At 41.4% G+C, this 12,310-nt stretch overlaps 1 protein-coding gene across 3 annotated transcripts in view; it reads left to right on the top strand.

The window, feature by feature from the left end:
* The window catches only part of JAZF1 (JAZF zinc finger 1), a 322,431-nt gene that overhangs the window by 264,857 nt on the left and 45,264 nt on the right, over nt 1-12,310 (top strand). For all 3 annotated transcript variants that reach the window (XM_070467832.1, XM_070467838.1, XM_070467827.1), the window contains exon 3: nt 11,985-12,181. In XM_070467832.1, the coding sequence (XP_070323933.1) occupies nt 11,985-12,181 (197 nt within the window). The remainder of the gene's footprint in view (nt 1-11,984; nt 12,182-12,310) is intronic.

The raw sequence follows: 12,310 nt of genomic DNA, 5'->3' as shown, positions 1-12,310 counted from the left end.
CACAGCTGACAGTTTTCCAAGTATATTTAGCATTCACAAACTCCTTGGGTTAAGTCAAGCAGAAAGAAGAGACACAAATGTTCATATCCCTGTGATGTTTTTATAATGATTATTCAGTCCTCAAATGTGTATGTACTTACTGAAGAACCAAATATCTAAACACATCTATTGGGTACAAATCTCCTAGAAAACAAGGAACACCAAACCCTTTAGTCCGGAAGCAGCTTAACTCAACTCTTGCAGCAAAAGGAAAGAAAAATCACTTGGAAAAAAATTCACCTTCCACAGCCCATGAAACTTGAAGTCTTATAAGCTTATGATGTCCTCAGGCATATACTTGTAAAGGCACAACACATGTATAGAACTGAATTTGCCTCCAAAATAGTTTAATTGCCTAAGTGGATTAATCCATTAAAGATAACGCTGATGACTCCACCCTGTTCCTGAACAATGTTAGTCTGACACTCACATATACACGAAAATAAATTTGAGTGAGCTGTTGGCCCTGTAATTGTATTCATGAATGCATGCAGTCATCTGAATGTGTGGTTAATATCCTTGCCTCACTTAGGGACATCTTTTGTCTTGGATGAAGTCAGTTTTCTGTCTCAGCTATTATGTTTATTGTCTGCCTTCATTGCTCCCTAATTCTCTGAGGATGGGTAATGTATGTGCCAAATGAGTTTGGATATGCCTCGGCTAGGATCTTAGCGGAAATACCAGTGGATATTGGGGGAAGTGTGTAAGTCAGAGATGGCACAGGCTTTCAACTTGCATGTTACCATAATCAGGGCAGAGTGGCAACGAGGACCTGATGATAAGATGGTGCGGCTGAACTCGTAAGCAGCAGGGGAAAGCACTGGGATGGAGTTGCAACGGCTCTTGGGGGCTGCGTGGCTTGTGAATGGCAGCAGGGACACTGCACAAGCCATCCTCGGTATAAACAAACCTTCACTGTGTGAGGTCTCCTCTGACATTGAGTCCACTTCATCTCAGGTGCTCCTCTTTCTCAACCCAAAGTTTCCATAACCAGAGCCCTCCAGTTCACCCCGTCCCCTGGAGCTAGATTCACTCCAAGTCACTTGTCTTAACCAAATGCTGACTGTCACCCAGCCCAGCTGGTCAGAAAAAGTGACCTAAGTAGATGGTCAGAGAAGTGCTTTTCTTCAGAGACAGACTTTTCACCCCAGACTTAGATATCTGCCTCAGTCCATCTTAGATAGACTGGACTGCATAGATTCCCCCCACAAATGACCTCTTACATAGGAATTATCCAATTAGGTGGTTGTTTTTAACATAATTCCTGGGTAAGAGTCAGGGGCATAGGGCCAACACCCGTGGAAATACCAAGACTCTGAGCAGCCTCCTGACATATGTGCAACAAGATATTGAGCCAAGTGCTTTTCATGTTTTTATCCAACAAGATCTTGACAATAAACCCCATGAGGTAGATGTTAGGGTTTACATGCGTGCATAGTCACTCAGTCGTTTCCAACTCTTTGTAACCCAATGAACTGTAGCCCTCCAGGCTCCTCTATCCATAGAATTTTCCAGGTAAAAATACTGGGGTGGGTTGCCCTTTTTGTCCTTCAGAGAATCTTCCCAACCCAGGGATCGAACCTGTTGTCTCCTGTGTTGCATGCAGATTCTTTACCTGCTGAAAGGGCAAATTGGGAAGGCACCAGGCATTAGGCTTACTTTTGTTTTGTAAATGAGGATCCCAAGACAAACAAGGGTAAATAATTTGCCCTTGAGTAACTAAATCAGATTAAGAGTTTGCCCCCAGAAGCAAGACTTTCAACCAGGCTGAGTTCACAGCTGTTAATGATACTGGAACTAATACTCCAGAGACCCTAAATCCAATTTTTTTTTCCTTTAGTTTTTAAACCTCTCTCAGTTTAGGGGGAGAGTTATTCATCATCTCATTAGCAGTTTACATGGAAACCTCCAATAACTCATTTAATTTACTTCCAGAGGAGGCACAACAAGGAAACTCAAACGCTATTTGTAGTTTCGTACCACAAAACCTCATAAAATGCAGCTTCTTTGTTTTGTTCATTGGTTTTTACACGGATGTCAAATTAGCAATGAAAACCATGTGCAAGAAATATCCATAGTCATTTCCAATTCGATGGGAGTAGAAAGGAATGGAAAGGATGGTAGAGAGTTGCCAAGAGAGGGATATTCCAGTTGGCCATTGAACCAAAGATTTGTGGGCGTCATTTTCAGAAGTGGTTTTTATTCTTGGCATTGCCGATGAAAGAGACCATGGTTTACTCTATTCAGGCTAAAGTAAATCAAAATTAATTGCTTTGCTGATAATTTATGCTGACCTGTGACTTTAGGTCATGACTGCTGGAACCTGAACCAGAGCTTTCATTAAGGAATAATAGATTAACTATATTATTCTTTAGTTGTGAGAAAATACCCAGTATTTATTGGGCACATAAAAAGTGGTAGTGTTCAGGGATGAGATTTTGTTCATTGCAGTTATTTAGCCTTGGTGCATGAATTTCATTTGAGTGCTAAAATTCCGGGAAAGAGATTATTGGTTTAAAATAATAATTCCTAAGTAGTATTCAGAGACAGCTTACTAGTCTCTGAATGACGCTGTTCATAAGGGTATTTCTGTTGGTCTGCAGTTTCCAAGTTGCCTAGGGTATATGGGGCCCTGGAGCAGGGGCACCCAGCGCCTCTGTGCATCCGTTCTCCCAGCTCTCGGGAAGGAGAAGCTCCTGGATTTGGAGGCTCTTGTATTTGGTTTCTTTCAATGTGCCAGCGTATTACAACTGGTTCCTTCTAAATTTAATATTAATAGTTCCATTTTCGTCAGCATTCCTTGAAACTGAATTTTTAGCAAAGGATATGATAAAAAATAAAGTTGCATATTTTTAATAACTTATATCTAGAGAATAATTATAAGCCACATATTATACAGTGTATTACAGTGTACATATGTGATTATAAAATAATAAAATTAAATTTTATATTGTAGCTTCTCTGCATCTCAAAAAAATTTAAGTAAATTTATTCCTATCTATACTATGTTATCATAATCTCAGAATTAAGGACAGTCTTTCTCATGAAAGGATTATTGTATTCCAGGGTTATGTCCTTTCTATATTTTATGTTACTATGGCCTTTTCTTTTTAATGAGTAGCTAGTGAAGGTAGATGGTAGTTAGATAAGGAATGCCACTTGGCAATGAAAATGGGCAACTGAATGTTAGTTTATTAATTATTTTTAAAGTTTTAGAACATTCAGCCTATATTGTAACTGCCCTTAAAAAAAGAAAAAATATAGTTGTCAAGAGAGTAGATGAGAGTAATATCACTTTTTGTCTTTTTCTTTTCTCTTCTTTTCTCTCTCTGTCCCCCCAAATACAGTGAATTCTTATAAATTAGCTGATAAAAAATGGACTTTCCCTACAGTTAATTTATCTTGTGCAAATTAGACTGGAATTACTCCTCCAAGTCCAGGAACTGTATCCTTCTGCATGAGTTTACCCAAACTCATGTCCGCTGAGTCAGTGATGCCACCTAACCATCTCATCCTCTGTCGTCCCCTTCTCCTCCTGCCCCCAATCCCTCCCAGCATCAGGGTCTTTTCAAATGAGTCAGTTCTTCGCATCAGGTGGCCAAAGTATTGGAGTTTCAGTTTCAACATCAGTCCTTCCAATGAGCACCCGGGACTGATCTCCTTTAGGATGGACTGGTTGGATCTCCTTTGTGGTGCTACTTTTATTTTTATTATTTTGCACTAAATTTTTAATAGCCACATATTTAAAGAGGCTATGAGTTTTGGAGACACTGCAAAATATTTTATGAAGCTTCAGAATCCACCCCATAGACCTCAGATTGTGAAGGCAGAAATAGCTCTGAGATGAGAAATGAAACATATGATTGTTTGAAACATTACTAGGGACTCTCTGAAACTAGTGTTATTTGGGAGTCCATGTTGTTTTTTGTCTTAGAAAAGAAGAACATTTATTAATTTCCCCAATCGCCAGTAAAAGTCCTTTTCTTAATCAAAGGTCACAGACAAGCAGTCACTCCACTTGCTGCCAGCAGGTCATGTTTCACTTGCCAGCTCTTCTAACGAAACACCCCGCAACCTCACAGAGGCTTGAAATTGCTAAAATGAGAGGAGCCGCCCCGTGAATTTGTTAGCAGATGTGTGTTCGGAAACCCATCGTTACGTTGAGACCTAGAACAGCCAGATCCTCTGACATGTGGACCACACATGATCACATGCTGAAATGTACCCATCATTCCCACAGTCTCTATTTGATTGCCTTACAGATCATTCAGGGCTTCCCTGGTGGCTCAGATGGTAAAGAATCTGCCTGCAGTGCAGGAGACCTGGGTTCAGTTACTGGGTTGGGAAGATCCCCTGGAGAAGGCAATGGCAACCCACTCCAGGATTCTTGCCTGGAGAACTCCATGGACAGAGGCGCCTGGCAGAGTTCAGCCCACGGGGCAGCCAACGACTGAGCAGCTAAGCAGGAGCATGGACCACTCTGCTTCCTGACGGCTTTCTGTCCATCCTTGTCCTGAATTTTGCGTCGTAGTTGTTGGAGAAAAGGAAGATCTCTTAGTTCTCTTCGCTGGAAAGATTGATGTCCCTGTCAGATCAGAGATCCCATTGTCTGAAGCAATGAGTCAGCAGATTGGAGAGCGCTTAGAATCATGGTCTGTCTGCCAGCTCCTCATGGCTCTCCTCAGAGGCCTTTTTGGTTTCACAGACTTGTTTTCACTGAAAAATGTTAATGCCCAAAGAGCCACTGAAAAGGTGAAACAAAGCTTTGGAACTTCAGATGACGTAGTTGGATGTTATGCTTTGTACAGAGGTCTGGCTGTGAACCACATCTGAGCCTGGTGCAGCTGTATGAATCTCCTAAGTAAAGGGCAGCCTTTCATTGCATAGAAAGAAGTCTTTGCATAAAGTAGCAGTGTCTCCTGTTGCCTGCCCTGATAGAAAGGCCTTCTAAAATGGATTCTTCTCAAGAAATTAAGGGAAAGAAGTAAAGAAGAGGAGGCGTGTGGCTTTATAGATGCCCCCACTTCCAGCATGGTGCCCTTCTGTTTGCATTCCGGGTACTGTAACTACCTTTTTCAAATTTGCCTGTGATGGAAGCAGTCATTTAATCAGTGCATGCAGAATCAGTGAAGGTGGTTCATTGCTTTCAGAATCAGCAGAACTCATGATGGCAGTACATATCCTATAATACTCAGTAGTTTAGCTCAGAAGTAAGTATTAAAATGTCAGTAAATAAAAAAAATGAAATGTCAGTAAATCACTGATGTTACATTGAGAGATGAAAGATTTGTGAGTTAGGATTTCCTGACCAAGAGTCATTCACATGATGTTTGTCAAACACCAAGTACCAGGCTCTGTTCCAAGTGTTTTACATGTATTAATTCACTTCATCTTTGCCTTTTGTAAAGCAGTCCTTATTATTTTTAGCATTTATGGGTAAGAAAACTGAGGCACAGAGAGATTAGGTAACATGCGCAAGGTCACACAGCTGGAGAACATAGAGGAGAAATTAGCATCTGAACAGTCTCCCTACAAAGCCCACTGCTGCACTAATATTTTCTGCTGCACAGATATTTTCAAACTGTAGTCTGTCTCCTGTTAATCTACAAGTTATTACCTGTTGGTCAAGAAATTAATGTGGAGGTTGTGACCAGGATATTTGGTTAAAATGAAATAGAATAGAAAAATATCAGAGTGTATCACGTATCATAAGGATTATTTCATGAAATTTTTGTTTCAGATGCTTCCGTAAAATATCTTTTCACCCAGACATGTTCCACAAGTCACAATTGTTCTAATTTCAGAAAGACGATATAGTGCAAATACTGCCTATTAGATAACTCTCCCTACAGGGCCCAGGGCAGCCCCATGTAATCAAACACATTTATGTTTATGCAGTGAAGTATATGAATATTCACACTAAATACAATAAATGAAACATATGAACAGCTTTTATGTAGTTCACGTCATGGTTGGTTTCCTCATGAATTTTGCTGTCAAACATTAGAAATTTCCCAACTTTCAGAGCTCTGGAGATTTCAAAATTACAGATTGTGGACCTAATTATACATATGTGTGTAGAGACTTTCTTATAACAGATTGAGGCCAAAGAAAAGTTTGGGAAACAGCCGGATGCTGCTGCTGGAATCATGGACTGTTGGAGCCAGGAAGGAACCTAGAGGCGATATGTTCCTTTTACCCATAAAACTGAAACTCCCCAGTTTTAACAAGAAAAAAAATCAGGGCCAGAACAAGGGGAGCGCTGGGGCTTCCAGAGTTCACCTGCTTCTTCACCCCCAGAGCGAGCCCGCTGACACAGCTCGGGGCGTCTGGACCACACGCCCTCTCTGGCGTCTTATAATAACAATGAAACCACACCATGCACCTCAGACCTTGGATCCTTTTCAAGTTCTTCTGAGAGAGACTCGAGTTTCGAGTGGACACTTCCATCGCCGGGTTCTCCAGAGCCGGTGGAAGCCGAGTGGTTTTGCACCAACAAGACACTTGGGCTCAGGTGTTTGGCCCGAGAACGAGGTGCAGCAGGGGACCTGCCCAGGCTTCAGCCAACTCTGTAAATTTCCTGAGTTTGTGGTTGAAACTGGTCTCCATGGACCAGCAATTTGACATTTTCCCCCTGTGGTGTTACATTCATGTTTCCACGTTTAACATGTCAGACTGAATGAACATTGTGGTCTAAGGATTTAAAAGATTTATAATGGAGTCTTGAAAATTTACTTAAGGAATATGTACTTCCCCAAGCAATAACAAATATTACTACAAATGACCATATTAAATTAAAGTAACTTGGGCATTTCTGATTTGTAGGAGAGTTAAAATTAATCTTATGGCAGTTTCAGTTTCAAAATGAAAACATGACTTTGCCTGACCACAGATTTCCAGGCTGTTAGTCAACAGTGAATGAACCCTCAAGTGACTTTTTTTCCTTTAAGAAATATCCAGTTCTCTTTATGTGTAGAAAAGTAATACCAGAAAGAAAATACCCTGAAAAATCTACTGTAGTTGTATCTGCAAATTTCCAATGTTCTGATAAAATTTTTCTCGTAAGCTGGGTGAGTAGTTAAGTACATGGATTGTCATTTTATTTTTCTTTAAACTGTGCTTAAAAATATGTACAGTCGATTTGTGTGTGTACTACCAGATTTTTTAAATGTTTTTAAGCACAAGTGACAAATCCATGAAAAATCCATGTAAGTGTTCTTTAATGAGAGGTCTTATTTTTATATTTTTAAAAAGGAAAAGAAACTTTCCTGATCCATCCTTCATCCCTTCCCTGATTAGCTCCTTTGGTAGGTAGGCAAGGAGCCTGGTTCAAATGTTTTTTTCCCCACATTAAAATAATAATAATAGCTGTAGGTATATTGGTAAATGTTTAACAGTTGACTGTTGGGATGGGAGGAAAAACCCCAATTTGTAATATTTGCCAATGTGCATGGTGTAAATACTCCATCATGGCCAATTTCAGGCTACCAACATTACATCGCTGCACAGAGTAGAGAAGTAACGTGCTATATAGCATCATATAGTAATTCTACCAAACAAATACAACTTTTTTTTTCTTTCAAATACAACTTTATTAATGTAAATAACCTCAGATAGCACAGATAATAGTAAAATGGAAGAAAATAATAGAACTAATAAATCTTGAGTATTATTATCTTTGTTTTTAATATACTTGTTTTAATTTTAACTTCACATGATTTAAATTTTGATAATGGGTATATTTAACAAGTGGCCTAAATCCCTAAAAAGTTAATGATCAGCTCTCACAAGCCAGCTCACAAGCCAGCATGAGCCGACACCAGCACACTACTGCTACAAGACCAGAGCAGCTCCCATTGCAAAGCAGAAAGAATTCAGGGAGGTGAGCACAGCCAGCCTTCCCCATATCACAGCCCAGTGAGGCTACAAATCCAAGACCCCAAGAACCTAGGGGCGCAACACAGCAGAACTTGGATGCTGAGAGAATAAAGACCCCCACTCTAATGGTTGCCCCACTTCCAACAAGTGAACCCCTGTATTTTCCCAGGCCCTAAGCTTCGGCTCTTTAACCGCTTTCAGCTTTGAAAACCATGACCCTGCAGCAAAAACAAGAAAGCTCAGATGTGCAGGAGGCAGCCTGGCAGAGCAGGAGCTTTTGATTCAGTCCTAAGGCTTGACTTCTCAGATACCAGCTTTGCCATCAGCCAGCAAAGTGACCTTGCACAGGCCCCTTCACCTCATTTCCCAGTTACTAGGAAAAATGAGGGGGCTAGACAAGGTGATCTGTCTCAGCCAGCTTCTTTCCTGCTCTAAACCCCATGTTGGCTGCAATTACTCAGGGCTTCGGGAAAGATCACCAGTCATGTCAGAATCCACTGGGAAAAACTCTTCAGTCTGCAGGGTGGTGTGACTTCCCAAGCCTGAACTCCATCTCCTCTCGGAATACAGCAGAACGTGTCTAACCCTGATGATGGAACAGTCTGGGCTGTGGTCCTTCAAAGATGTCACAGTGTAGCTGCCCCTGAAGGTGGAAAATGCTTGGAGCCAACTTACTTGAGTCCAGTCTAGACCACAGTCACAGATAACCTTTATTCATTCTGCCTCATCAGGTCCTTTATTAACTTGTCTCTCCAAGTGGTTTTTGCCATTGCGAATTCACCCATCTTTTGACAAACAGCTGTATTGATAGAACACTGCTTGAAAAGTTCAGGGTTTAAATAAGCCTCCAAAAAATAGGTAAAGTCATGGGTGATAAGTGAAAGAGGAACAGTGCAAAACCACCAGGGAAAAACTGGTGAATTTTATCCAGTGTTCCACAGGCATTTTTATGCCCCCGCGTGTGTATGTTGTCACCGGGAATAAATTCTGCAGCTGTGTATCTTGGTATAGTGAGGTTGCCTTGATTTATGGGTATAGCTGCAAGTTCATAACCACCAATCCAAAGGAGGTGGAGGGAGAGAAGGATTGGCAGAAATGTTTTATGAGTTTCACGTTTAATGCTTTTATCATGGTGCCTCGTTCTCGCTTCTAGAAAGCACTTAGCAGATACAAGTCAAAAATAAATGGCTGTCCGTAGCTGACCAAACCCATGAGGGGGTGAAGGCAAGGGATATGTGTGTGCACGTTGTTGTGCTTGTTTATAGCTGTTTTTATATCTGAGCTGTAGGAGAGTATTTATTTTACATAAAAACCATGAGCTATTGTTACTTTTTAACCTGAGTAAGAGAAGACACTGCTAAGCCTCTGTCTCTCTGCATCTCTCTCTGGCAAGACGATCTTTCTCACATTCTCTGTGCACTCTCTGATCTGATTCCCAGTCAGCTATGCATGAGGCACGAACCTGGTGCTTTCAGGGCCATAAATATGCAGTGCATCGTCAAGAAACTTGGAGTAAGATAGACGGAATATACAGGAAAAACCACATTTATGAAGCGTTCTGCAACAAAAACAGTCACTTCCTACATGACAGGCACTGCCACCTTGTTTAATCCTCACAGTATCCTCTGAAGTCAGCACTGTTGTTGGCCTGTCCACCAGCAAGTGACCTTCCTTGACCATGAACAGATTCTCAAGATGATCGAGGACTGTCATGAGTTCTGGGTCTTTTCAGAGAGATAGAAGGTAAAGCCTGCCCACCAGGAGGGCCACGTCACGCCTTCTGTGAAGTTCTCACTGGTACACAATGGCAGTCTGTCCAAATGCAAACTGAAGGTGCCCCTTGGGCAGAGGTGGGAGCTGCCCTGGAATCAAAGCTTTTATAACACTCCCTGGGCACGTTCCCCATTCCCTGCAGGGGCCATGTTCAGGTGCAGGGTCACCATGCTCTGGAAGCCCAAAGCTCCTGCTTCCTATCAGCTATGGATAGATGGTTTCTAGCTCCTCCCAGGCCAGATGCCACATACCAGTCAGGGGGTTAGTCTTATAAGCAGTGCTGCCCAGTAGCATGTTTGATTTACCATCTTGGCAGGTTACCAGAGTTAATCAAAACCTCTTGCAGAAAGGAAAAAGGGATATGTTAGCCCTTTAGCTGTTACACAATTTCTTGTCCCATTTTACAGAGAATAAAGCAGAGGTTTAGAGAGGATCATCGACTTGCCTTAAGTCACATTAGTAAGGAGCACAGCCAGGATTTGAAGACTGGCTTGCTTGCTCTTAACTAAGATGCAAGATGTTTATTTTTCATTCTACTCCATTGCATATCTATATATATGTATTTTTTTTACTATTTAAAAACTAACTTGAATTACCCACACTACGAACACTTGGCCTTCCTAGAACAAGCAACATGTTTAGCCTGTGATTTTGGCCACTGCCCAGCACACTGCATGCCCACCTGAAGAAGCTCAGCATTATGCAGTTAGCAGTTGTACATAAAATAATAAAAGAAAGTACTAGTTCCTTACTTTACAGTCCATATTTTAAGTGTAGAGGTTTATGAGGAGAGGAAAAAGCAGTCTTAAGAGCAGTAGAACCATCTTTATATCTGAAAATAAATGAGTACCTGGCTACCGAGTGCAAACAATTCTGTTTTGCATTGTCATTCCTTTCTCCCTTTTCAGTCAGCACCATCTTGTAGCACAAAAACATAAGAGCTCAAGACAAAGCATATAGCTTTATTACAGTTTGGTTCAACATATAAAACCCAGTTTATATGTATAGATTATATTGCAAAAGCCCTTCAAGAAATATGCCATCCATGTTCCAAGTGTAAAAGTAGACATTTTAAGACACTAACACTATTGTGATATTGTTTCATTGGGTGTTTGAGCAACTGGAAACTTTTAACCAGGCATGAGAACTATCTGTTGACATCTAAAATGCTGTAGCGTAATGAAGACAAATATAAAGGAATTCTGTAAGCAGAATGTGAAATGGGTTGGGTAAAATACCAGTCTAAGCACAATGGTATTAGTTTATGATGAATTGTATTAAAAAAGTCAAAACACAGTTGATGGGAGGGTGGGGTGCAGAGGGGACTTGAGAGGTGTATGGCTGTGGTCTGGTTTTTAGCATAGGTGGTGGGTGTGAGTGTATGCTTTATTTACCTAAATATTTTCATAAACTCTATTCGCTAGACTTTCCATCCCAATTTTCAAAAAATGCAGTCAACATTTGCTGTTTAGGGAGGAAATACCATTTCATAAGTGGTTTTGAATCTCTTATTATATGAATTCATAAAATGCTAGATTAAACAGGGAGAAAAGAACAGAGCTTGAATATTACTAACTTAAGAAAAGTGTTGAAAGAATAGAACTGTGAAGTTTCCAAAGTGAAACTATCGAAAAAAGTCACCTTTCCCTTTTATGAGTAATAAAATCATGACATAAACAGATCTTTCTCAGTGATCTTCTTCCTTGTACTGCGCTTGTTCCCTCTTACTGAATCTTCTTGGGCAGAATTGTTCAGTCATTTGATAAATGTTTGCTACCATGTGCTTGGCAGCAAGCTAGTAAGATAATAGGGACTTAAGTCCTTTCTTTTCAGCTAGTAGCTGGGGAGACGAGACCTTTAGGCAGCCAAGAAAGTGTTACCTGTGTGAGAACACAGAGTACAAGAAAGAATCAGTCCTCACAAAGCCATGTGTGTTCAGTGGCACAAACAGTAAATACCACCAACCTGCAGATGAGGGAAGTCCTCTCTAGTTGACAGTGGTTGGGGAACTTTGAGAGCGGGTGTACTTTCTGAGGACTGAGAGGACCTTCCAGGCAGTCCTGTAGCTGAAGGCACTGTAGTGAGGACAGAGGCTTGGCCCAGGGAACTTTCAGGAGCTAGAAGATAATTCTATCATGTAAGAACAGGGCAGCTGCTCTGAGTTTTTGAAGTTGGGACTGACCTGTGAACAAGTCCATACCCCAGGGTGGAGCATCTGTCACACTCAGGTTAACGATCATAATTCTTCCTGCTCTGTAGATGGGTTATTCACAGATGGTCTCTTCCACTTGCAGATTCATGACGGATGCTGCCCGCAGAGAGCAGGAGTCTCTGAAGAAGAAGATCCAGCCAAAGCTCTCACTCACTTTGTCCAGCTCAGTGTCTCGAGGGAATGTGTCCACACCACCTCGCCACAGCAGCGGAAGCCTTACTCCCCCAGTGACCCCGCCCATCACCCCCTCCTCTTCATTCCGCAGCAGCACCCCGACTGGTGAGTAGGTTGGCCCTAAAGGGCTGTGTGTGCGTGCGCGTGCATGCGTGCTATGCTGGGGGCTGGGCACAGATCTTGCTTGAGATCCACCTCTTCTTTGACCCTTTGTTGATTCATTCATCTATTTAT

Source organism: Odocoileus virginianus, chromosome 1, assembly GCF_023699985.2.
Source record: "Odocoileus virginianus isolate 20LAN1187 ecotype Illinois chromosome 1, Ovbor_1.2, whole genome shotgun sequence".
Taxonomy (NCBI): Eukaryota; Metazoa; Chordata; class Mammalia; order Artiodactyla; family Cervidae; genus Odocoileus; species Odocoileus virginianus.
This window is presented reverse-complemented; position numbering and strand designations above follow the sequence as displayed.